Source organism: Aythya marila (genome assembly GCF_965140915.1).
Source record: "Aythya marila genome assembly, chromosome: 2".
NCBI classification, from domain to species: domain Eukaryota; kingdom Metazoa; phylum Chordata; class Aves; order Anseriformes; family Anatidae; genus Aythya; species Aythya marila.
The window spans coordinates 68,097,520-68,124,156 of record NC_139043.1 but is presented as its reverse complement, the minus strand read 5'-3'; the positions used below and the strand labels follow the sequence as shown (position 1 = coordinate 68,124,156).

The following is a 26,637-nucleotide window of genomic DNA, read 5'->3' as shown; positions in this document are numbered from 1 at the left end:
ATGGATGACAATATGGCAGCTAGAGCAGAAGACTATGTAAATACCTTTTAAATACATCCCTACCTCTGTTTTACAAATTCCAGAGAACATCCAAGTTGGAAGGGACCCAAATATATATGCCTATAATATATATATTTATTTATTTAAAGGTGCGTTCTTAAATGCATGTAGCAGGACCTAGGATTTCTAGTCGTTTAATGTAACTTTGCAAGTGAAGCCAAGACCACTGCCTTTTTCTTAGCAAACATGTAAAAATTACTGTGGGAGCAGTGGGATGGGATAAGAGCAGCTTACTGCTGCCTGTGCCAAAGGAGTTGCTCGCTCCCTTCCTCGGAATCCTTTAAAATAACTCAGTAGCGAAGCTCCTGCAATCCTCTGTCTCTTTTGGAGATTGAGATAACTGTTTCACCTTGAGGTGTAAGAGTGAAATGGAAGTAGGGAAACAGTCAAGTAAGTATAGATGAAGCTATTAACCCCCCAAGCTTTTAGAGTAGCATGGTGAGTGTTTTCTTGTAATCAGCACCGTGATGATTCAAACGCATGCCTTTTTTAGCCTCTGTGGTGTTTGCTTCCCCTCCCTCTGCAGCTCGAATCACTTCTCACTGATGCTTTCAAGGGGAAGGGATTTCAGAAAATAAGTGATCTGCTTCAAGGGAGAGGAATGGAGCCTCTCCAGAAATACAGCGAGTCTCTCTTTGTCCAGCTGGACAAAGCACTGCGAAAGGTGAGTACCCTAACTGATCTTAAATGTCCTGGTGCCTGCCTTTGTCACCCATGGCATCAGGCCAGCCAAGTGTGGCACTATGTCTTTCTTCAGGAGTTGGACAAGAACGAATTCCACAATGTCTCCCTGCTGTTGAAGTGTGTGCAGCTCTACTTGAAAAGCGATCTTCAGCAGGGGATGAGTTTGCTCATCGAGCAAGGACTGGTGGACAAGATGAGTATAATGCCTATATAAATTACTAATGTGACTTAGGGTTGCTTGCATCAGGGAAAGACCCTGAAGGAAGTGAGTACTAGAGTATGGCTTGTAAAAGTAAATTTTACTCTTTTTAAATATATTTCTTGAGCTGAGCAGGTGTGGGAGGGTGAGTTGCTTTCTTTGCACTGCTTTCAGTACAGAAGCTAACATCATTGCTGCACCTATGTTTTTAAGCTGATGAGGGAGGCAGAGGATGAGGAGTTTAGATGAGTGTTTTTTGTCAAACAACATAAATACAGTATAAATTCATTTTAAGTAGCAAAATGTTTGTAGTAGTAGAATTGATGAGCAATTTCAGCTTTTAAAATCATAAAAGCTAATGTACACTTTAAGTAGGTCCCCTTTCAGATATAGTGCAACAGGTGCATTTAATCTGCAATTGTATTTTGTCTTCTAATCAGCACAATACTGATTTCAGTTGGCATTAGTTGTAGTAATGCACTTGTGTCTAAGCTGAATAATGCCTGCATCTGATGTGGTTTGGAGAGAAGAGTTTGCACTTGCTCTCTTGTGTGTCAAGGAGTCCTCAGCCCAATGTGTTGTAATGATGCTTTACAGGGATATAGGTGATCAAAATTCCTTTCTGGAAACATTAATGAAGTCTTGCCCATCTAAGCTCTGCACCCCAGGTATAGATCTGTAGGTAGCCATAGGTGTGTGGTGCTATGTAGTATGTTGAATAGTGTGCATTCATATAGTAACACTGCAAAAGTTTGGGAAATATTTTAAGCATTATTTCACTTTGGAAACTTCAGGAGGAGGTCAGTTCATGGTAGCTACAATGTGTCATGACAAGGAGGTCCTGGGCACCAAGGATGGGTGCCTTGAGACCAGAAAGGGGGAAAAAAAAAAAATGGGACTGGGGAGGGAAGGGGGGAGAATGAATGCTGCAAGGGCAGCAGCTGGCATGGCCTGCTAGCGAAATTCAAACTCCTTCGTGCCATGTGGCTTTTAACACAGTATGGGGCCTGTGAAGTGCAGAGATTGAAAACATTCCCATGGGTGTGAGGCTTGCTGCAGATGCATCTTATTTAAGTCTTATTACCTCTTGTGAGATTTTAACTTTTTTTTTTCTTTTACTTGGTATCTTGGTTTGAAAGAACAAGAGGGTTTGTGATCATCATTGATCCAAATGAAAATCATTTTTTGATGGCACTTCTTGAAGACTTCTTTGATTCTGCATTGGTATGTACATGAATGGGGTGGGGGGGTAGAAGGACTGCTGTTGTTACATAAGCTAGCCATCATTCACAAATAATTTTCTAATCAAAAAATAATTATATGGGCCTTGCATTCTAGGATTCAGCTAACTGCTTCTTTTTGCAGGAAAAGTGGGAAGAAATTCAGATGCATTTCTCAAAACTTGAATTGAAGCCCTTCTTTGAAAGCATGAGTTACTGGCACTGAGCTGTACCTCAGGTGCAAATGCTTTTACAAGATGGCCCTGGCTATTTGTGCCTGCAGTCTTTGAAATGACTGACTTAATTTTAAAGGCTAATCAGAGCTACTTGCTGTTATCACTTATCTATTTATTGTCAATGTTTTTAACTAGAAAGTTATCAGAGGCCTAGGAATGTGAATGCTGTGATTGGAAGAATGCTTTTAGCACCTTTCCACAAGCTGTTCCCCTGTTTTTGTTGCCTATAGTGCTATAAAGTTTTCTGGGGGTGAGTGCAATTACATGTCCAACTGGATGTGTGTGCTCTTACTGGAACTGTGTGTACTTTGAGTGTTAGAATGCTTGTGACACATTAACAGTTCATGATTGCAGTCTACTTTTTAGGACACTATAAAAGATTTTGAGCAAGATCAGGTTTTCTTGCTCCTCTAACTGCATTGAGATTATCAGAAAGACTCCATAAATTATTTATTTGTCAGAGTTTGATTCTTTTGTCCTACTAACAACTTCTGTAAGCTTTCACTGTGGATGATGAGGTGATTGTTGTATTATTCTCAAGGGACTTGACTGCTCTCCAAATCTCTCCTGTTACAACACTTTTACAGTAGCATGTGAACACAAACTGTTTGCACAGGCCCCTGTATGCACCAAAAGCAGCAGGCAGGTGCCTGGGTGTGGGCTTTGCAGGAAATCTGAGGGTGCTGCTGAAATACCTGTGGGAAGCGGGTGCCTCTCCTTTGTGCTGCCTGTGTAGTGCCAGCATGTATGTTGCACGATGACAGTGTATGATACCTGTCTCAGGTGGCGCTGCTTTTCTGGATGTGGGTGCTGTAATGTTTTAGGTTATTTTAGCCCCTGAATGCTGTGGCAGTAGGGCCATAAACACCTAAGCACTTTGTTGCTGTTCTTGGGTTGTTGTATGTTAACAAAGACATCCTTTTTCCATTAGGTGATATGCAAGTGCAGTAATGAAGGTCAGTATTATTATTTTGTTTTTCTGTTCCTAAGCCTCCTGAATTTCAGTCTTGGGAGTACACTTCTTAATTCTGCCTGAACTCTATCCCCTCTCTTCTCTCCTCCCTGCAATATTTTCTTTAAAGCCTCCTGATAAGTTTCCCCTCCAGTTCATTTTCCTTAACATTTGCATTATAGAACAAAACACCTTACTATTTATCTTTATTTCTCATATGCTTAAAAAAAAAGCTAGCTGTGGTATCTTGTTCAAATATACTTGTTAGCATCAAGTATTACAATTGGTCAGAATAAGCAGAGCTACTGAAAGGATGTCAGCCTGGTCAAGCAGCTCCTGCATGTCTCCTTGTAGTGCCTTCAGGTGCCATTTCTTTTCTGAAGGTGCCCACCTCCACAGGCCAGCATGATAGCTGGACACCCTGAAGTCCACCCAAGAGCAGAGGACTTCAGCCCATTGCTTCCCTAGAGGTGTGCAGCATGGGGTCTGCAGGCATGTGCTGAAGCAAGCTGCTGCTGCCATTGTTCAGGGTGCTGCTGCCTTGTAGCTGAGAAATAGGCTAAGTGCTGCTACAGTCCTGTGTGCTCTTTGCGGCTGAGATGATAGCCCCTTTGTTAGAGGGGATGCCTCTCCTGCCTTCATTTTGGAGCCAAGATGTTATGGCCACAGCTGCTTTTCCCTTATGCTAAGGGAGCAGGTACTGCCAGAGAGCAAGATCTGTGTGCCCAGGGACCTGGCTTCACAAGTCAGATGAGAAAGAAGCTGTGCACTGTGCACCAGGTAGCTTGAGCTTATTCATCCTTGTCCCATGTTTGAGTGGAAGTAGAACGGGCACTGGAGTGTTCTGGCTAACACAATTGCAGTTTGCACTGTTGGCTTCTTTAAAAATCTGAGTATTGCTTGTTTTATTTGTTGTGGTTAGTAAGTAGCTTCTCCCTTCTATATCTATTTAAATAGCTACCCAGGTCTGCAGTTAAAATACCTGGAGTTATTTTTGCAGAGAAGTCACCAGGACCCTTCTGTGACTAGGTGATTGCAAGTCTTGTTTACAGATGAGTGCACAGCTGGGATGTTTTTACTCCTTCAACACTACGAAGTCTAGTTGTTTCACTTATCTTTTATCCAGAGATCTGCTCATTGCTAGTAGTAACCTTGCAAGCTCATTTCATAGGGAAGAAACAACTGGTGAATTTATTTCTGCCTGAGCTAGGACATCTTGTGACAGAAGGAAGCATTTGCTGCGCTCTGCGGCTGGAGGTAAGGCTCATGCTCAGGGAAGAAAATGTAGATGTGCCCACACACAAGGGTGTGTGAGTAAATAAGGTGAAGTATATTAAGTTGGCTTCTTTCCTCCCTGTTCTGCCATCCTCCTTTTCTTGGGGGGAAAGGCTTTGAGGACTCTCAACTCTATACTAGACAGTGTCCCGCGTGAGGAGAGGAAGAAGTTCCCCTTGTCTGAAGAGATTTGCTCCCTTACGTAAGTGTTTTCTCCAGCAATCCCTGTCTCAGGGAAAGAAGTGCTTATTTGCTGGGGGCAACTGGCTTCCCAGCTCTGGGGCTGTAGTACTTGCTCAGTTGAGCAGCGTTTGCTGTTTGTTTGGGCACAGAGTTACAGGGCTCTCCCTTGTACTTTACATGTGATTGTTGGCATCAGTTGATAGTGTATTAAGAAGTGTTACGTTAGGCTTACATTAGGGTTTTATTTCCACTTTAACATATTGAATTATGTCGTTTCAGGAATGACCTGGCAAAAACGATACTGGAGGTTGGTGGTAAGAACTACTGAGTGGATATTCTTATGAAGCTAGGGTTTGTTTGGCTTTACTTCATCTGCTTATTTAATACAGATGAATTAATTCAATTTACTTCCTTATACGTAGTTGATTCTTGGGGGGTGAACAATCGGATGGTACTTTCAGAAAATCTTTATCAAAAGTCATTCAATGCAATGTGTATTAGATCTTTCTAGTTCGTAATTCTTATTAACTAATAAAAAAGCTAAACTTATGTACCTAAGAAGGTAATTTGTTTGTATTACAAAGTATGTTTGCATTTAGTCTTAAAATAACACTGAGCTGTAATGTGGGCAAACTGCATCTAGCAAGGTTTTACTACATCTTGAGTGTGATCTTCCTAGCCATTCCTAGCCTAGTGTGATTTTTTTTTTTTTTCCTAGCCAAAATGTTTTTCTGGGGAGTTAGTGTGGAGCATGCAATGTCACTTAATTGTAGTGCTTTAGCGAGGAGGCTTCCCTCTCATCCCCTCCCTGATGCCCAAGGGCCTCTCCTGACAGGGCTGTGTGCAGTGCCCTGCACACCCTGAGCACAGGCAGCAGGTGATGCTGACAGCTGGCATTTGGCTGCTGTCCTCTGCTGCCTGGGAGTGCTGTTCCCTGGCACCCTTTGGGTTCACCCTGAGGAACAAGGCTGCAAAATATATTAGTGTTAAGAGCAGTGATGCTAACCCTGTTCTGCCAGGGGGGTATTTATCCTGTGCTTATGTTTGCCATGTAGATTATGACCTTCAGGTTGCACTTTCAGAAGCACTTTGTAGGCTAATGACAAAAAAATGGAGAGATGACCTTGTTCACCACTGGTTTGAAGATAACTATCTTGCTGAAGCTTTCAAAGAGATCAAGGATAGAGAATTTGAGACGGTGAGGGTCCTTATTTTGAAAACAATGTGTTTGGCAAGTCTGTACAGGGGCTGGTTTTGTTCTAGTTCATTCAGGATGTCCTTGCAATAAGTTCTTACAGAACTGATTTTTGTAGATACACTAAGTTATTTATTTGTGAATGTGCTTCTTTTTAACCTGGCAGATACAAAATCATGTATCATTAGAAAAGCCCTTATCTCTGAGTTGTTCTTTACAAATATGTTCGCTTGTATGGTTTATGTTTGAAGGCTTGCTGGTTATAAGTTGAGTTCAACCATTTGTAGCAACTTGGGTGTTTATTCTTGGCCTTTGGTGTCTCACTGAGTTTAAAAAACAAACAAACAAACAACTTATAACTGGAGTAAAGGTTATAAATCTCCAATAATGTAATGCTTTGTAAAGAAGACATAGCTGGACTATTTTTTTAATAAGATATTATTTGTCTTGAAGGACTGCAGGAAATTTCTTAACCAGCTGAATGAAAGACTTGGGGATGACAGAAGGTAATCTGTGAACTGAGAAACTAAACTGATGTTCCTTCAATTCATTTAAAATCAGAGGGGGGGAAAAAGTAGGATTGTACACTAACTTGTGTTCTGTAAAAAAGGTACATCACATCCATGGTTAATGAAGTTACTAAGAAAAAGATTTTATTCTAATAGTGGTCCTTTTGAAAGTTAAAAGTACTGAAGACAATGTGTTTTTTCTAACTTCTTGGAAGTTACAAGTCATTTTGAACAATGAGTCATGAAGATTGGCAGCCAATCTTTAGCTTTCAGAAAGTCAGGTTCTGATTGATGTTCATATGAAGTCTGCTTTTCTTCCAGAGTCTATTCGTTTCCTTGCATATCTGCTTTTGCTGACATGAACCAGGTAAAAGATCTTAATACTGGATCACATTATCTACAGTGCTGCCACAGTTAAAATAGGTAGTTGGTGCAGTATATGTTGTCTTTCCACCCCCCTTCTGTTTTTCATTAAATAACTTAATTTTCCAGAACTTAGTGTAACTTTCCATTCTAGTTCAAAAGTTTGCTTGTTTGTCACCCAGCTCCTAATCTACTGCTGCTGACTCTGCTTGTGTGTCAGCCAAATGGCAGAGCCAGCACTTCTCTTCATGGTGATGACTGAAGAGAGACCTTCTGAAAAGAAGCAGGAGAACAGGAGGACTCTGATTCCTCTGGCAGAGCTGCTCCTAGACTGCCAGAAAACAAGATCAGAATGATGCCCATGTATAGAAGAGGTCATAGTCATGGTTATAAATTGTGCAGATTGCTTTCCAGGTCTTTAAGTAAATGTTCCTGACATTTGTTCAAGCGTTGACAAGTGTTCTTGACAGTTGTACCAAATCAAAACCAAGTCAATGAAGAGGTTTGTTTGAAGCTGGTCCCACTGCGTCAGCTTATCTCAAGTGCTCAGATATACAGAAAGCTTCAGTGTTCCCTGGTGCAAACATGCAGGCATTTGCCTGAGGTATTTCCTTTCATTTAGCTGATGTACAGCCTCATTTTGACTTGGTGGGCATGGCTGGGTTAACTAGCTATTGTGAACTGGCCAGCACCTTACATGTTGATCACGACTTTAATTTCTGGAAGGTGTGTATATGTGGAGCAACTTTCTCCAGTTTCATTGCAGTAAATAAAACTGAGAATAATGTATTAGAAGAAACAGCAACACAGCTCTCATGCTTTCCCAGGTGAAAAAGCCATCAGATGAGAAGCTGGAGGAGTTCTGGATTGACTTCAACACTGGCAGCCAGAGTGTGACTTTTTACATAGACAGTACTGAGGTAATAGTAAAGCCCAGGTGGCCTTGGGTTAGCCTAATATACCAGGTGGATGCTCCTTCAGCCTTGCTGATGTGGCGGTTTTGGTTTTAAAGGGTGCTCTCTGGGACTCCGTGAGGCTGTTGAAAGATGCAGTCAGCAGTTACAGTCTGAAGGGTAAGATTTTTGCAACCGGCATTAGCCCTTGCTTGGCTGTGGGCTCACAAGACATAGGGAGCCAATGTAAAATCTCAGCATCACCAAAGAGTTCCCATGCCTTCCCTTCTCCATGCCATGTACTCTGTCACCTTGCACCAGCTCTGCTCGTTGGACCATCTGTGGGCCCATTTAGCACAATAACCTGATCTTGCCTGCCCCCTCTGGCCCACCCCAAAAAAGAGTTGGAGTATCTCAGTCAGGTCTGGCAGCAACTACAGTGGAAGAGGAAGGCAGGAGAGGGACTTATGCCCCTGGGAGCAGAGGAGGGAAGTGGAAGGAGAAGGGGAGGAGGGAAGAGCCCCTTGGCTAGGCTGGCTCAGCCTGTGAGATTAGTGTAAGGGAAGATCTATGCTAGCTGCTTCAGGCCCTACAGAAGCTCATTTTCTGGATGGTGCCTGGGAAATGGCTATGCTGCCATTAAGAGCTGGACTGAAACAGTGATTGAATGTACCCAGGGCTGGGGAAACAATAAGAGCTACTCCAAGTGTCACCAGGATGCTGTGCATGTAAATGACTCTTCATTGTGTGTCCTGTAATGGCAGTAGGTAGAAACGTGAAGAGGAAAGGTATTTATGCCTTGTGGAAAGGACAAAGGATCTGCTTGGCACAGACAGCAGCAAAGCTGTACTGGTGGCTCTGTAACCTGCCAAGGTGGTGGGGTAGGAGGTTGCAGTCCTAAGGCCTCTTCTCCCAGTCAGACATGTTGGGGGGGGTGGGGGGTGCTTAGGGTGGTGGTAGAGGTATGAGAGTACTGTATGCATAATCATCTAGATCCAATGAGAAATAAATGTGTCAATGGTGTAACTGGAAATGCATGGGGAAGGTGTGAAAGAAACTGCCTTAAAACTGAAGAACAAAAACACTTATTCAAATGTTTTTGGAGTAACAGAGTGAATGCATTGCTCTAAAACAGATGTAGTTGTTCTCTTTTTTTTTTTTTTTTTTTTACACAGAGGGTGGTGGAGAAAAGATTGTTATAATTCACATGAAGATTCCTGCTACTCTTAACAAGACAGAAGCAACAAAAATCAAAATATGTTTCAGTGCTGAGTATGAAATTTTAAATATACTTAAAAAAGTCCTTGGAGAAGAAAAAATGATGGTAAGCTCTTATTATGGTTTGCCTTTTTTCTGCCCTAAATTTTTTTTATTGATATACACTTGGCAAAAACATTGTGCTTCTGTTTTTCCCCTGTCTGTTCATTATATATTTTTCTTCCTCTTGAGGGTTTGTGACCCTCCATGTGGACACTTATTGTTGGCCTGAAAGAGGTGTACTGGGTCTGGCTGGGATGTTAACTTTCCCTGCAGCAGACCACACAGTGCTGTGCTCTGCACTTGTAGCTAGAACAGTAGTGGTATCACGCCAGCGTTGTGTCTGCTGCTGAGCCGTGCTGGCACAGCATCAGGACTCTCTTTAACCCTCCTAGAGGGTGGACAAAAAAGTGAGAAAAGTAACATCACCAGGGCAGCTGATCTAAACCAACCAAAGGGATATTCCATACCATATGGTGTCACACTCAACAATAAAAAGGTGGAAAAATGAAGAAGAGGGGAGGGGTGGGCTCTCGCTGTGAAAACATTGGTCCTCCTCCTGAACACTGGCTATGTGCGTTGAGGCCCTGCTTCAAGGATGTGGTCAAGCATTGCTCATTTGTGGAAAGTAGAGAGTAATTTCTTTCCTCTGCACTTCCATATAGCCTTTATTTGTGTTGTTTTGATTTTTTCCCTCCCACCCTCCCTTTTCCCCTTTTTTTTCCTTTAGTTAAATTGTTTAGTTAATAATAATCTTTCCTTAATAATAACTTTTTAAATTAAATTATCCCTATCTCAACCTGTGAGTTGTTCTTTACTTTACTTCTTACCCCCCTCATCTAAGGAGGGGGAGTGAGAGAGCGGTTGTGGGGTTTAGCTGCCTAGCATGATAAAACCACCACAAGAGGTGTTAGACACTTTGGGGGGGGGGGGGGGGGGGGGGAAGGTTTCAAAGGACTCATTTGTGGTTTAGAAGCTGGAAGTGTTAAACTGTTTTGTTAATTAATTCAGTCAATGTGATGTGATGACTTTTTGTGGAATTCTTGAAGTATATAATAAAGCTTATTGTATTTAATTGCCTAGCTTGAAATGTAAACACTCTTGCATTAACTCAAACTATTTCATTGCACAGGTTAAGTTAATTGTGGTATTAGAACCTGGAGTAAAGAAAAGGAGTACTACAAGAGAAGTCTTAAACTGCCTGTGTACATACTACTTCTTAGAGTAAAAGCAGAGTACTTCCAAAAAGCAAAAGTCCTCAAGTTTTTTGTAATGGGAGAACATGGGAGTGATTTTTCTTGTTAATTTAAATATACATACATGCAATAAACATTTTTAATCCTTGTGATTCAGCCACAGACCACAAAATTAGCAGGAAAAAAGCTACATGAGAGTAAATAGTCATACAGTGGCTGTCATTCCTCCTTGTAGAAGAGGAGAAGCTTCCAGATGGTTAATTCAGCTAGCATGCAATGACTTCTTGGTGGTTATTGTCTTATTAAGTAGCCAGCTTCCTTAGATGAAGGAGTCTGCTTCTTTAAGGTCATTTGACAAAAGATTCATTCACCCTCACAGACAGATGTGGCTGAAGAGGACACTATCCATAGTGGGAATAAAGCTGGTCAGACTGAAGCAGGTGACTTTTTATTTTTAGTTTATGGGATTTAAGTTGCTCAATTTTAAAGCGAGTACCTTCTCTCACAATCCACAGCTTCCAATTAGGCATATTGGAGGGGGAAAAAAAAAAGCAGCCTTCACAGTAACTTCTTTAGTAGTCCTTCCTCTCTGGTTACAGCCCAAAATGAACTCTAATGGAAGTCCTCCAGATCTGGGAGGCATATCAGAGGGGTGAAGGTCTTTCATCAATGTACATTGTGAGGACACAGAGGTATATGGTGGGCAGTACTACTTGGAGCAATCTAGGAATGCAAAGGGTAGCACGTGGTTTATCTGCAGTCAAGTTTGCAGCACTTGGTGGAGGTTCAGCACAGGGAAATGGATGGTGGGAGATTTGGTCTGGTGCTTCAGTCAGACAAAAAGTGTTGTGCCATGTCTTGCAGAGCTAAGAGTCGAGGTAGCAATAGGATGATAAACTTATTCATCTTCATGTGCTCTGTGGGGTAGGCTCAAGAGGATCTTTAGCATTTTGGTTCCACAGGGGGTGATTTGGAGGTGTTTGGTTTTGTTTTACTAAACATGATCTTGAGAGGTTTGTGCCTAATAATTTGGTACTGTTATGCCTTTATGCATGTGTGTAAAAGTGAGGGGTATATGTATGCACATACATCTGTGTTTAAAGTACTAAGAAGATAATCTCATCCTGATTGTTGTTCTGCAGTGACACCTCAATCTAGTGATCCACAGAAGAGGGAAGATCTTTCAGTCTCTGAAAATGCAGGCTCCCCCTCAGAAGACTTATTTTCTCAACACAACCAGCCGTTAGTAGGCAGTGTAGCAGTAAGTGTTTAGTGTATGATGAAACAGTCCTTGTGCCCCCCTTTATCACCTCTTCAATTCTGCTTTTTCATAGGTGTGGTTAAAATGTTCTTTCAAAGAAAACCTGCTGGTACCTGATATGTTTTCAAACTTCCTCTTTTTCACATCAGTGGGAAGTCAGCCTAAACACTTGCCTGCAGAGCTGCAGTGTTGGTAAAAACTGTTTTAAAAAGGGGGGAAAAATTTTTTCTGCCTCGTAAGGAGATGGTGGGATGCTCTTAGTGAGTTGCTCATAGTATTACTGAACTATAACCAAAAATACTTTTGTGGTTAACAAGGATCATGTCACCCAGCTGCTGCCACAGGCTAGCACTGAAAATCTTTTCCTAAAAAAAGTTGCCAACCACCAAGCCACACACATGAACAAACAAGGGACCACCTGTTTTTCTTATTCTGTGCATGCTCTCTTCATGGTTTCAGGTCTCTAAACAGAAAATAGTTAACTCTGGTATCACCATGGTTTCAGTGGGCCAGCAGACTGACATGGACAATGCTCACCAAGGCTCAGGTCAGGCATGGCTCCCTTCAGTTCCTTAAGTCTGACCCAGTAAAATATCACCCGGGTGACCTGGTAAGACTCTGCTTTTGTGGGCCTCCCAGCAAAAGCAGGTAAATTGTTTACTTTTAGCTCCTGAGGGTGAAGCTGTAGTTTCCTTGCCTCCTTCAGCAAAAAAATCCAAAACTCTATCTCCAAGGACAAAAGTTAAGACCAGGTAAGCGCCTTGCAGACCAGAAGTTGCAAGGTGTTTATTTTTTCTTTCTTATCTGTCTAGGACTCTTCTTTAGTGTGTTTTCCTTCCTCTGGGGCTTTAACGCATGAGATTTTTGAGATCTATGTCAGTTACTAAATGAAAAAAATCAAATCTTAGCCACCTTGGCTATCAAGGTGGCTTGCCAATAGTTACAACACTTCAGAATAGTTACTGGTTAAAGGGTAGCATTTAGGTCCTGGCTTGGATGCATCTTAGTTTCATCATTAATCTAATCCAAATGTAGTATGCATACATCTGTATTACAGTTCTTCTGCTGTATATTCAGCTCATCAGATACATAGCAATTCATAATAAAGACCATGATCTTTGTGAAAGATCATGTGAATTTGAGGCCACCTTGGCATTAGTGATACCTTTTCTCAGAGCCATGAAGGACAGCATTTCTTATAGTTAAGTAGGCAGACTCTGTAGAGCTACTGGTTAGCTTTCTTCGCTTTTAAAGCACTGCTTTGAGGCTGGTAGACTTACTGATGCCAGTTCTTTTTCTTAGGACTTCATAAACTGATGATCTGAGCTTTAAATGGGTAGTCCCCCAGCACCATGTTTCCTCACATGTCCTTTTCTCCCCAGTGAGAAGGCCCTAGAAGAACCACCCATGGAGGAGTCAACACCGAAGGTATGTTTGCCTTGGGGAACACCTCAGTGAAGACGTGGGGTAAGGGAGGAAATGCTCTAGTGGCACAGCTAAAGCCACTTAGGGTTGGCTGAGCCAGTCCTGAGCCCATGTAATGTCACACTAGATGTAATGTGCCTTTTAGCACCAGGAGTGAGCTGAGAAGGCAATGCCTGTCAACCTTACTATAGTGTGGCCCAAGCAAGCAATTTGGGCTCAGCTGAGCTTACTTAGTATATACCATGGCAGTGGTATGCTGTGTGCAGGCCCAGGAGCAGGGTGTATAGGCAGCTAGCCTGGTCCTCCATGGGAGAAATTCATGTGTTGCAAGCCTTACACATGGTCTACAAGAGCAAAGATTTGCTTCCTGAAGGGAAGATGCGTCTGGAAGTTTACAAAGACGCTTTGTATTTGAGCTCTAATGATGATCCCAGGACAGATCTGTCTCCATATTCTTGGTATGGGAGCTTGCAAGCTAGAGAAAAACAGGTAAATAAGAGCTATCTGTGGCTGCATGTCTTTAGGCAACTTGAGCACTTGAGAACTTCTGCTGAGGTATTAAATAATAATAAAACAAATCCATGCCATACAGGAAAGAAATGAAATTCCCAAAAGACTAATTTTGCTTTGAAGTTGGTACTGAGCTTATGTGAGAAATCAGATTTTAGATTTGTCCTGGGGTTTACGTTTCTATAAAATACACACATTTGTACTTCACTACTCAAAGGTTTTTGTAATGCTTTCCCTCTGCATAAGAATTCAGAGCTTTTAAACTATTTCTTTATCCTCAACTCACTGTCTCCCTGGCCTCAGCTCCAGGGCTCCCACACTTTCTCGTGTGAACTAACTACAGGAAATGGTTTATATCTGGACTGTTACAATAGGCTTGCAGTGGTGCAAATGTTGATGTTTCCTGACATTCCTTATCCCTGTTTCTAGCAGGCTGTAGGATTAGTAGGTGGCTGCATATTGTGGTTCGAGATCCTGCAACTCTTTTTTCCTTTTTAGAAGGACAATACCAGGGAAAGGAGAAATGGAAAAAAAGGCTTGGCCAAACAGATGATTGAAGACAGGTATGGCACAGAAGTGCATGTGGGGTTTGGTGTCCCAGGTGATTTTAGACCCCTTCTAGCAGTAATGGGGTGGGGCAGAAGGAGCACTGATGGGGTGGGCTTTCTGAACAAAGGAGGCACCAAAACAAGCAGGAGATGACAAAAGGACCTTACTTGTCCCACTGGGAACCTGTGTGTTCCTGAAGTGAACAGAGTTCCTGAAGCTAACTCCAGTCTGCCAAAAGTGCCCTTCCCTCTATGACACAATGCCGAGTTGGCATTTCCATTTTTCTTTACCTAGCCATAATCCTCTTACCCTCTGGTGGGTTGTGTTATGAGTGGCAACCTTTTTCACAAGTGCCCAAACCTTCCTGATATTGCCCTAGGTCTTTGGTATCACATGCTCTGGGGTTTTAGGATGGGCTCTTTCTCCCTGCTGTGGGTTTGGCTGTCCAAGTGTTTGGCTCCAGTGTTGTCTTGTATCCTTGTTTAGCCTAGGGATTCTTAGCCTGAAGACATGCATAAATGAATTTTTTGATTGATTGTAGGTAAGAATGAAAAATCTGATGCAGGAGTAACATAATAGAAGGTAGGGATAGAGAAGTCTTGGTTTGGTCATTCTGCTCCCTGTAGTGCCTCATCTGGAAATGAACATTGCTTCTTTCTGCTAGAAAGCTTTACCAAGAAGGGTGCAGTTCCCTATTCTTATGTTCATGAGAAAGGAAGGGTGTACTGTATGCTGAGAACTAATTGTAGGATTTCTTAAATAGCTGCCATTTAGAGAAAGAAAAATGTACTTCAGATAATTAAGGGTATGAGAACAAAATTTAGATGCATGCAGAGAAGTGATTAGGAAACAAATGTTAAGTTACAACCTTCAAAAGGGAATTACGCTTTTTTCCTCTTAAATATTTCTGAAATTCTTTCATGTCATTCATGACTGTCCTACTATGTGCTAGTATTAGTAACTTCTGGGAACAAGATATTGATTACATAAACATGTACAGACTTGTTTTTATAAATGTTTCTTTTAAAATTAAAAACTTACAATTGAAAGAAATAGTGTGAGAATTAATTAAAACAATAATAGAGACTAGGTAGGAAAGGAACAAGCTACTTTTAAAAGCTGAGGAAATAGTATTTTTAGGCATATGAACTATTTAATTGTTTGCTATTAATAGAGCCCAAAATTAAATGTTATTTCCCCCTCCCGCAGTGCAGTTGGGTGACTGTTCATGGTTGTGTATCGCTGCCATGCATATGTTGCTTTGTCTTCCAGGAAGGACTCCTATGGCTTTGAAAGCTCAGACTCTGCAAGCCATGAAAAGGTAATGCTATAGGGAAGAAGTTGTTAGGGGCTGAGCTTTGCTCAGCAGCTACCAGGGAGCAGTGACTTTGGGTTCAGGCATGCAGCAAGGGTGGACATGCTGTTAGAGGCAACTGGGAATCTGAGGTTCTTGCACTTCTTTGTGGTGTCATACATAATATATGTATTTAGGTGGGGAGAATGCTTCAGTACCTTCATGAGTTCTGGGGTGGAAACTGTGATGTTACAACTGTTTGCGATAGGATTTGAGCTGGTGCTTGAATGATGCTGGGGGATATCTTTGTGATCAAAGGCTGGCCTCTGTTCTTGTTTTATTGAGGCATGCTTTGCACATTGGGAATCCCAGCTTAAACTTAGTCCTTGTGAAGCTTTGGTTGGACATTCTGCTTGGTTTACATCTGCAGGCTGTTAGAAAATCCAGCAAAAATGAGTCACTCTGCCTGCTTTGCATCTGACCAGAGCAGGTCTTCCCAGGAAGCAAAAAAAAAAAAAAAAAAAAACCTTGCTCCTAATAGTTTCCATCGAGGTGGCTCTCCCATACACAAGCCCTTTGGCTCTCAGCCTCTTCACATGTGCTGTTGCAGCTTCCTGTTAATTCAGGGATGGTGAACGAGACACACCAAATGTCTGATAAAACTGGACACCGTCTGCTTCTCACTACTGCCACTGGGTGTCAGCATGAAACAGTGCTTTGTGGTATACTGCCCAGTGTCCCAACAACTCCCTCAAAAATCTGCCTGGGTAGATACAGTTTAATTTCAGATTATTTCACATGGTAACTGAACTTCAAGACACGTGACTTTTACTTTTTTCATCCCCCCTCTCTTTCTAGGTTGCTGAAGCCAAAGGAAAACTTCTTGGCCAGAAAACTTCTTCACAGAATTTGAGGTACAGGATCATACATGCACAATCCATAAATTTCTTGCTCAGTGGAAAAGTTTGCTACCTCAGTTAAAGCAGTTTAAGTTAGGATCAGGAAAGCTGTGTGATGGTCCCAATGAAATAGTTCCTTGCCTGGCTGTCACAGCTTCTATGGATGTCACTGGTACTAATGTTTAAACAGAATCTGAGAATATCAGAGTTACTAGAGGGAAGAATGACTTCTGCCTAATTTAACAATATTATGAATTGAGCTCTTAAGCAGTCCCCTTCCCTAGTCATGCACCTAAACAACTGGTTTACCTCCTGAAAAATATTTAAGCACTCTGCTTTTTATTGGCCAATTCTAGTTACAGCAAGCAGCCAGGGGTTAGATGCCTTGAAGCACATAGCCTAATTTTGTTGAAAGGTGCTAAAGTTCTGGTATTCCAAAATTGTTAGCTTCAGAAGCCAGCCAAAGAAGGGAAACTTCTTTGTCAATAATAATGCCAAAGTCTAATTATTAATATATTTAACTTAAGATTTTTGTAATTTAATTTGATAAACTAACTAATAGTGCTGAGCATGAATAATCTGGCCATCCTGCTGGCCTGTTCAGTAGCACTGTTTGGTTGTGCCCTTCTGCACCCCTGTGTTACACTGTCACAGCACCTAATTGTCTGACTTGTGTCTGTGTGGGTTACTTGGCAGGAGTGATGAAATGGGGATGTGAGCAAGCTTGAGAGAAGGCCAGTTGGTCATCCATGCTTTCTAATTTGGGGGTTTTCCTCTGCCAAGAGCTGTGCTCCCCTCTAGACACAGGAGGGGAAGGGGGGTGATGAAGCATGACGATGCTCTGAACGGTACTGGAAAAGGGCAAGTGTTTGCTTCTCAGTGTTTTTATGCAGCTTAAAAATGCATTGGGTATTTTACTGTGGGGAGCAAGAAATGGGACAATTTGCTGGTGGAGAGGAAGGGGAATGGCTATGGAGCTTCCTGGGTGGGCAGAGGGAGCTGGCTGAGCAGGACTGACTCCTGGTAGTGTCTTTAGTTACAGGAAGCATCTTTTTTCTGGAAGCAACCATGAAAAAACAAGTAACAGTCAGAGTGAAAAGAGCTGGATCCTTGACTCTCAGAAACAGCCATTGCCAAAATCTCTTGACTATACCCGAAAAAGGCGTAGGGTGAGGAGAAAATTAAAAGGTAAGCTTGGTGTGTGTCATGCACAGTGAATGCATAAAACTGCAGGTGAGGAAGTGGCTAGTGATGGCTTGTGAAGGAGGAATCCTCCCCTTTTGGGTGCCCTTCTGGGAACAAGTTCTGGCTCCCTGTTATGTTGTTGGTACCCAGGTAAACCTTTCTCCTTGCAGTGCTTCCAGTGTCTTCCGCAAGTAGTGGCAGTGACTACCAGACCCAGGAGGTGAGGAGCTGTCATGCTCATGTGTCTCATATTTAAAAACAGTATGTATGCAAAACATACAAACAGTGGGAATCAAATAAGCTGGTGCCATCTTCTCAAGTGTTCTAATGGACCAATTTGCTGCCTAAATGTTGCTGGTATTGTGTTGGTCACCAGAGACTGGGGAAACAAGGAGGTTGTAGGAAAACATGGGAAACTTCATAAAAACAGCTGTGCATGATCCCTAAGCAAATTAGGCTCTACTGGCTAAATGCAAAACTTTGGCATGCAGCTGACTTCAAGATACAGATCTCCTTCAGAGTTGGAGAGAGGTGTCACTATGTGTTATATCTAACTTAAAGTTTCCACTCCTAGTGTAGAAACAAACAAAACTCCATGACAAAAAAAAAATCAAACCACACCAAAATAAATTTAAATTACTTGTATTGTTTAAAGGAAATATATGTTAAGACTTGTCTTTCTGCTCCCAGCTAAAAGAAAGCCGAAGAGATCAAAAGGAAATGCTAAAGAAAAAAAGCATGTCCACCTCCAAAGGAGATGACTTACCTACAGTGGATCTTGCTGGTATTTCTTTTTCTAGTGTTGTTCAACATATTATGAAAGTAGGGCACAAGGGCTGTGTTACCTGGCACCTAAATTGTGTGGTTTCTGGAGGAAGAATGCACTGCATTTGTTATACTTTACCCTGTCCAGGCTAATCTGTTACCTCTACTTAAATGTCCAGGTTTTGTTTCCCAGAAGCAAACAAAAAATGTTCTGCTCAAGCATTATCTTCTAAGGTCTGAAATAAATAATCTGTAGATACTAATATATAGTGTGCCTATGAACTGGTATTTTTTTCATTTATGTCGTAAAGCAACTACTGAGTGCAGATACAGACCATGGCTTATATGTCAGCTCTGCACAAACTTGGTTGGAAGATCTCTCCTCTCTGTTCTGCAGTGCTGATGGTCACTTTTTCTATGGTAGGTCTGAGGCTTCATTGGGAGTAAAGACATGTACAGTGTTTACACTACTATTCATTTCTGTGGACAGTCTGGAGCTACAAAAACCCTTTAGGTGGTGTTACCCAGTGCAGTGTGTCTCTGCACCTGATGGTACATCAGCCACTGGGTTGAATTTAGACTGCACCATAAAGTGGTTATGGAAAACTAGTGATGCCCGAAACTTTTTCTACTGAAAAGTTAAGCAGCCTATCTTCATGCTGCAATGTGGGGGTTTTGATTCTGTGGGGTTTTGCTTTTTTTTTATTTGTTTTAATTTTTGCTTTGGACTTCCTGGATATCATACTACTGACATTACACTATCCCACTTTCCCTGCCTCAGTTTCTTCCTCCTGCCAGCTGTCCTGGTTTTGGCTAGGATAGAGTTGATTTTTCCACTAGTAGCTGGTATGGTGCTGTGTTTAGGATTTATGATGAGAGTAACATCGGTAACAGTTCTAGTTGCTGCAGAGCAGTGCTTACACGAAGCCAAGGACTTTTCAGCTTCTTGCCCTATCCTGCTAGTGGGCAGGCTGGGGATGCAGAAGGAGCTGGGAGGGGACAGAGCCAGGACAGCTGACCCAAACAGGCCAAAGGGGTGTTCCATACCCAATGGCATTATGCTGAACAATATATAGGGGTGGCTAGCCAGGGTTGGCAGACCATCTGCTCAGGGACAGAGGGGGCATCGGGGCAGGTGGTGAGCAATTGCATTGTGCATCGCTTTTTTGGACACAGTAGTAGTAGTAGTTACTTTACCATTATTATTTTCATTTTTTTCCTGTCCTATTAAGCTGTCTTTATCTCAACCCACAGGCTTTCATTTCTTTTTAATTCTCTTCCCCCACCCTAGAGGGGGAAGGGTGAAGGGTGAGCGAACTGCCATGTGGTGCTGAGCTGCCAGCCTGGTTAAACCATAACACCAGTGCTCTTGCTGGACCGGGCAACAGCATTAGGTGTTGCTCTGTAAACCTGAACAACCCAGCAGCAACATGAGGTGAAGGAAGGGAATGTGATGGCAGCCAGAAACAAGGCGAACTTTGGACCGAGTTTGAGATGTTGCTCCCTGTGCATGTGTGGATAGGCAGAGGAGAAGGATGGCTGTATTTTTTTTCTATATTTGTTGTTAAATTCAGGTGTCTAGACAACACAGGACTCAACCTCTCCTGCCTCTGTTGCTTGGCTGCACTCTTTCACAGGTGACGTGCTCTCAGAGGAGCCTGAAGTGGCACCACTGTCCCTGGATACATCTGCTGAGGGCCTCTCTGATGTGGAGGAGAAGGCAACACAGGTGCTGTATGCAGTGCTTGAGCTCTTCCTGATCTGCTCTTGGCCTACTTCTGGCCTGTAGGCAGTGTATTGGTTCATTTTGCTTCTTTGCTTTGCAAACCTGACTGCTTGCCTGCAGCACTGGGCACCTTCTGATTATCTTCTTCTTCTTAGAAGTTTCAAAATGCATCTGACAATAATATAAAAGAAGAAGAAAACTTTAAGCGGAAGGACTCAGGTACGTTAGTCTCAGTAACATAGAAGAACTGGTTAAAAAGTAGAAGGGGTGCTGATGGTTCTTTTCTTTCAAAGATGTGAAGGCACTGAGGTTTTATGTATCTGAGGGATGCTTTGTGCACAAGAAACACCTTCCATTTCTGTTGTCCATATTGTGATATGGACTATGGTGGGATGTTTTGTGTAAATTCCTGAACTGATTGCTAACTCTTAAATCCTGCCTTTGCTCGCAGGAGACCTACTAGCACAGCTGGTAAGAGCATGGGGATTTACAAACTAGTTGCCTGAGAGTAAATATGTGAAATAAGTGGGAGAATAAATCCCAAATTTACTTTTAATGACTTGGAGATGCAGTACAACCTCAATTTGAAGAATAATGATAAAAAAAATAAAATAAAAATCCCAGGAGGTTATAGACTTTCTTTACAATAGTGGTATATGTCTGTATTCTTAGGTATGAAGCTCTTGGTAAATGGTGATTTGTACTGATGCTTATGACAGCTGTAAGGTTTTTAGGTAATGTTGGTATTTACTAATTCTTTTATTGAGACTGAACTTGCACAGCCTTGCTCAAAACTGCAGCAGAGTGTCTTTGTGTTTGGAACTACTGAACTTCATGGAAGTTAAGCAACAACAGACTTGTCATCCTATTTCTTATGAGGCTGATGTAGCTCTGAGAGACTGTAGACTTCACAGTTAACATTGGGACAACAAACTGAGTCACTGAAACCTCCATTTTGGAAAAAGGCATTCTTTCTCATAGGCTGGCTTCCCCAATATGTGCACAACTTGTCCAGCACTTGCAGAATATACCCTCACCCCATCAATACCTCTGCTTAATTTGGGGGAAAATAAGTGCTGGCGATTTTTTTTTAACCACCATTTACTGCAGTCTTATAGTTGGAGAAAAATGGATGCTATGCAAAGGCAAGAAGTAGGGATATGTTCAGAAATGTCAGGTGTGATCTGTGATTGCACATGAACACTTACTCCATGTACTAACTTTATCTGCTGCTGCAGCAGCATGCTCCTCATGGCCTCACTGACCCCTTGTCCTGGGCTTGACCACTTTCCTGTTTTCTGCCCAGTGGAGAATCCAGAGAGGTGATTGTTTAACCACAGACACATAAATGAACTCAGAGAAATGGACAGTCAGACTAAGGAGGGATATTCTGTTGTTTTGTTTTACTTAAAATACATGCTGCCACATCCAGCTCTGTGTTAACAAGGTTGTTCCTGGGCTACAAGCAATCATGTGGTAAGGCTTTGAAGATCTGGAATTCAGTTATAATGGGTGCAATTAGTTTATCTCTTTCCATACTTATGTTTTTCTTTTAAAGCAACAGCTAAAACTAGGTTAAGAACAAATGAGTATAAACAGATTGTGGGCTTGGGCTGGAAGAGAGAAGGGGTAGAAGATGGGTAAGAGTGTTTTTTTTTTTTTTTTTTTTCTGGCTAGAGTAGTGGGACAAGTGGGAAACTAAATCATCTTTGAGATGGACATGTTAGTTTTCCGGTTGCCTGCATGGCACTAGATGGTCTGGCTGACTGCTTTTGCAAGGGGAAAAGACTTGCTGGTGAAGTCTTGTGTTCTGTCATGTGTAAGTTTGATGCTAGACCGTAAAACAAAATTGCTTGTTCAGCACTGGTAATTCTAGTGGTGGTTTTTGCTTATGTACCTGGTAGATACTGCTACATGTCTTCTGCAAAAGAACAGGTCTGTACTGAAACCTCTTCTCTCTTTAGATGTATTAAGTGGCACTGTTGGGAAGAAGCCCAAGCTTTACAGTCAGGAAACAAAACACTTGTCCTCTGATGCTCCCTGTACACCAAAGAAACTTTTTGATTCAGATGAGAAGAAAGAAGAGATCCAAATAGGTAAAGCAAGGTTGTTTTCTAAGGTGAAGTGTTTAAGTGTTTCCAGCTGTTCTTTTTTGGTGGTAGAAATCAGTCGTGCGGAAGCTTGCAGAGAGGTATATGAAGGGAGGGTATCCTCTCCAAAAGGCAAAATGTAGCAGAAGGCACATCTTGTGATGCACTTACTGGATGCCACACATTTAGAGGAGTGAATACTGAAATTTGGTGTTCCTAACCACCATGCACTCAGGAAGGTGCCTGGTAGTGGTAGTGCTTTCTAGTATTTTTGACTATTGTTTGACCAGAGCTATTTAAAAACATAGAAAGCACAGAGATAATGGACAAACTAACTTTGATTATTGGATAACTGACCTCTATTGGCATCATCTTGCATAGTTACTTGTAAATGTGCTGCTCTCTGCAGTAGGTTAGTATCACACCTCTTATTCAACACTGCTTGCTAACAAGTCTTTCCCACTTTCCAACTGTGTTTTAAGCTGTTTTCCTTCCTGTTTGTGAGCTCCAGAGGAGCAATCCTCAAGTCTCCACTCTAATGAATATTAATTTTTATATCTCCCTGTGGTAGCATGTGTGTGTGTTTTCCACTAAGACCCCCAGCAAAGTACTTACCAAGCATACACTTTCTTGTAGGTCAGGAAATGGAAGATGAGGATGATGTATTTTATTCTGAGATAAATCATGAAGATACTGTTGCTTCAGGGATGATGACTGCATTTGAAAGCTTCATCAGCCAACGAAAGAAACTGTTCTGGGTAATGTGTGCTCTCTTAACATGTACAACATGGGTGAAATGTTCTCATAGTAAACACAACTGCCTTTCAACAATTGGTGCAAATATTCAATCTATATTTCATGCCCAAGAGTTTTGGCTGCAGTAGCTGTTAGCCTGGAGCTATTCTAAGTGTTTTGCACAGCCCCTGTGCTCTCAGAAGCCCTAGAGGAAGGGCAAGGAGTGACTCGTAAGGGAGGTTTTAATTAGGTTCTTCCTTTTTTCTAATTTTTGTGTTGGAATGTAATACTTGTTTAGGTGTTTAAAATAATTTCATCAGAAAGAATGGATTTTTTTTTTGAAGACCAACCCAGCAGAGTGGCAGCACACTTAAATTGTAGCCATTGGTATTTGTTCTCAAGGGGCAAATATCAGGCATAGGAAAACTTAATTTTGGATCACAGAGTTCATTAGCTCAGAATAACCTACAGAGGTTTTTCATAATGGAAAACAGAAAGCAATGCAGGATGCACTGATTGAGTACAACATGTGGATCCATAAGGACATGCTGGTTCCCTCCAGTGCAGTGATTTGGTGGTGGTGGTTTCACAGTCAGTTGTATTGATGATTCTTGTTGGTTTGCTCCACAGTCTAGATGTACCTGACATGCAGTGTGTGTAACTAATCGTTACTGTTGATTGAACTGTAACATGTCAGCATTAAACCAAGCTTAACATGAGAGGACAATATCTGGCCCATCATGAATCTTGCGTATTTTAAAAGCCTTAAACAAACCAGATGTGTCAGAGCAGCCTTATAGTGGGTTGACACTCTGTAACAGTGACTTTTTTTTTTGAGTTGGCATTAGGTTCTAACACCTAATTTCTGGCACTAGCTGCTGAGTTGAGGCTGAATGTGGCTGCGCTTAAAAGTCGGTTATGATGAAAATACACGTGGTTTGTATTCATGCTGATCTGAAGTGGTGCTAACAAAGACCTGGCTTTGTGCAGCTGCTAAGTGTGTCAGAGTTTAGTGAACTTCACTTTTTTGCTGGCTGGATAGCAGGATCCTGACCTGAAATCACATGGGTTACACAGATCTGTTGGTGTGAGTAGTGTGGCTGAACAAATCCAGTTCATGTTCACACCATTTTGCCTGTGTTGCTATCTCCCTTTAGTTTAAAGTGCTGCTTGCTATCTCCCTCTAGTTTAAATCTGACTTAGGATGGTTTCAGCTGAGCATGCCCCATGGGGCAGCGTGTGCTCCAGGGAAGTGCTTTGCAAACTGGATTTTTAGGTTTGGGGTTGGGCTGTTGCCCATCCCTGATGGTGCATCCTGTGGTTAGTCCAGGTACAAAAGGATGGAGATGCGTGCCCAGAACGCACTGAGGACTTCTGAGGAGACCATGTCTGTCCTGCTGAACCAGATACATGAGCGCAGGTGAGCTGTCTGCTGCTGGCTGAAAACAGCTTTGGCCCCACGTGAATTCTGATTGGTATGAAATTGAAATGCCTCTTTGTAGCAGAGCCTGATCTTCACAGCTTTTAAGGCAGAAAAGGTTGTGTGCCTCTAACTGTTCTGTAAGTGGAGTTTCAGATGTATAGTTCTGGTGGTTTGTCCTGCTTCTCAGGGCAGAGAGGATGGATTAGTCAATACAAAGAAAGCTTGACTTAGGAGTGGCTGATGTAGACAGCCAGAGAGTGCTGTTTGCTGTCATCATTGTTTGCAAATCTGTTAAAAATCCTCTTGTTACACTTAATAGCTTTTGTTGCTGTGTTTTTAAGAGAGTGAACAAACAAGCCAGGCTAACTTTGTTAGTGAACTGGGTGAGAATAAAAGTAAGGGGTTATTTATTCCAGCTTTGTTATAGACCCATTTCAGTAGATTGTCTCTGTGCATGAAACAAATGTCAGCCAGTGGACTTCATGTGTATTCACCTGATGGGGCTTTCAACAGGTCCTTTTGCTTTCTGGCTTGTCAGATTTCTCAGATTGGAGATGTATTCAAAATCAGGTGCAACCATTATGGATTTGTCATTGGCAAAATACAGGCATAACTTGACATGTACAGAGGCCAGATAGATTTGCATATGTTGTCTGCAGGATTTAGATGAAGTAGGGTACAAAATAGTCTTTATTAAATAATAGTCTTTATATAATCATAGTCTTTATTTAATAATTGCGTGAGGAAACTTATTGTATGCTCTGTACTGAGCCTCAGAGCATACAGCCTCTGTGCTGCTACCTGAGGAAGGTTGTTTGGCCAACCTACACCTTTGATTTGGCGTGGTAAAGCTATTTGTGTGCCCTGAGAACAAGACTTCCCTGTCAAGCCCAGCAAGGACACATGCCTCTGCCTAAAGGCAGGTCTGATGTCCAAAGCAGAGAGTGGGGATTTCAGTCACCTTGTGCTGCTGATCCCTGAAAACTTGTCTCTGATTTGTCAGACTGAATAAGCTGGACACCTTCCAGAAGACTGTTGTTGAGGAGCTTGCCAGCCTTGAGAAGGAAACCCAAATCTTGTCAAACATGGAGAAGGATGCTATGGTGTGTATGACTCCTCTTGTGCCAGCCTGCAGGGGTGCCCCTTCCAAAGTAATTTGGGGTTTCTTTGGGGCTCTTCTTAGGACTTCTGGAACACCCAGTTACTCAAAATGAATTCTCTCTTCAACCAGCGGAATCAAAGGTACGCATCTGCTGTCAGTTGTGCCTGCTCACAAGTCCTGTGATGGCTTCAAGTTAAAGAAGTAGCTACTTAAAAGGAGTAGCCTGAAGCTGGTATGGCACCTCTGCTCTGTTTGCTGATGGAGCCTTTGCAGTCTTGTGAGGTCTGTGAACTGGGACTAGGGCTCAGTAGGGGACTCCCTGCATGGGAAGCTGTGTAGGGTGGGCTCATACCTCAAGAGACTTGTACAAGGGTTTGGAAAGGGATGAACCCTCAGGTCATGTCTGTGTATAATAGGGGTCAGAGGAGGTGATCCTTTTCTGTATTTAAAAAAGAAAATAAAATGCTGTTGGTACAACTGCTCAGCAAGAAGCTGCAAAAGGGGAATCCCAAGGTTCACTCTTATTGGTAAATATCACTAAGTTTCATCACAGATCAACTATACAAGCTTACTTTTTCTTCCAGAATTCAGTCTGCTGACTCAGCCCTGGGTGAGGAAACCTGGAGCTTTGCCAGTACGATCCAGGATCCAGAACACCACAGTAGGTGCTGTGCCCAAACCACTCTAGGCGTGTGATTGTGACAGGAACCATCATGTAGTAATACTTCTCCTGGGTTCTTATCTGAGGGATTCCATTATCTGTGGGTTGGCTTTAGTGTAATCAGTGGCCTGTGTAGCTCTTTAAGGATAAGTTCCTATTACAAGCCCTAAGCTGCTCAGGGTGCAGGCATTTCCTTACTACAACTGCTCCTGGTGAAGGGTCCCTCACAGAGCAGCAGGGCTGAGAAAGGAGCAGTCACATCATGGGAGATGCTCATCCTGCAGTGCCTTGTTCCAGGCTAGGTATTTGGGAGTTAAAAGCTGAAGTTAAATGTTCTCTTCACCTCTCTGCATTTTATTGTCTAATGCAACATAAAAGCTTATTCAAACTTCATTGCCTATTTTTTCTTTACAGTATGAACGCCCAATGAAGAAGGCAGCAGAAAACATGTTCATTGTTCCTTCTGACTAGCAACCTCTGGATTCACAAGAGCTCTTCATGTTTGAGCATCTTATGCCACACAGAAAACCACACAGAAAAGATGGTCATGTGAAGGATATGTTAATCTACTTTAAGTGGAAAGAAAAATGGCGGGGGGAGGGAATGGCAAACAACATTGTTTTCACACACACAAAAAATCTCAGTATTAATGTAGACTGCTTGAAGGTTCCGGCTTTGACTCCTGTGTCAGTAACATCAAGATTTTCTGAAAAATGCAAGACAGGTCCACTAAATACCAAAGAAATAGAAAAAGAACTAAATAATATGGTTTATCCAACAGCCTGATATG

At 42.2% G+C, this 26,637-nt stretch overlaps 1 protein-coding gene across 1 annotated transcript; it reads left to right on the top strand.

Moving 5' to 3' along the window:
* Window positions 1-12: 12 nt before the first annotated feature.
* On the top strand, window positions 13-26,637 carry SYCP2L (synaptonemal complex protein 2 like; the record flags this gene model as incomplete). Its single annotated transcript, XM_082755357.1, has 29 exons — window positions 13-36; window positions 587-724; window positions 818-941; window positions 2,067-2,167; window positions 3,331-3,355; window positions 4,523-4,608; window positions 4,740-4,828; window positions 5,089-5,123; window positions 5,865-6,007; window positions 6,458-6,510; window positions 6,835-6,880; window positions 7,704-7,796; window positions 7,889-7,949; window positions 8,945-9,155; window positions 12,866-12,911; window positions 13,917-13,981; window positions 15,240-15,288; window positions 16,120-16,175; window positions 17,197-17,348; window positions 17,516-17,565; window positions 19,693-19,839; window positions 19,992-20,055; window positions 21,801-21,932; window positions 22,563-22,684; window positions 23,987-24,081; window positions 25,088-25,187; window positions 25,268-25,326; window positions 25,771-25,851; window positions 26,262-26,637. The coding sequence occupies 29 exons, from the start codon at window positions 13-15 to the stop codon at window positions 26,275-26,277; spliced, it is 2,463 nt and encodes an 820-aa protein (XP_082611483.1). The 3' UTR covers window positions 26,278-26,637.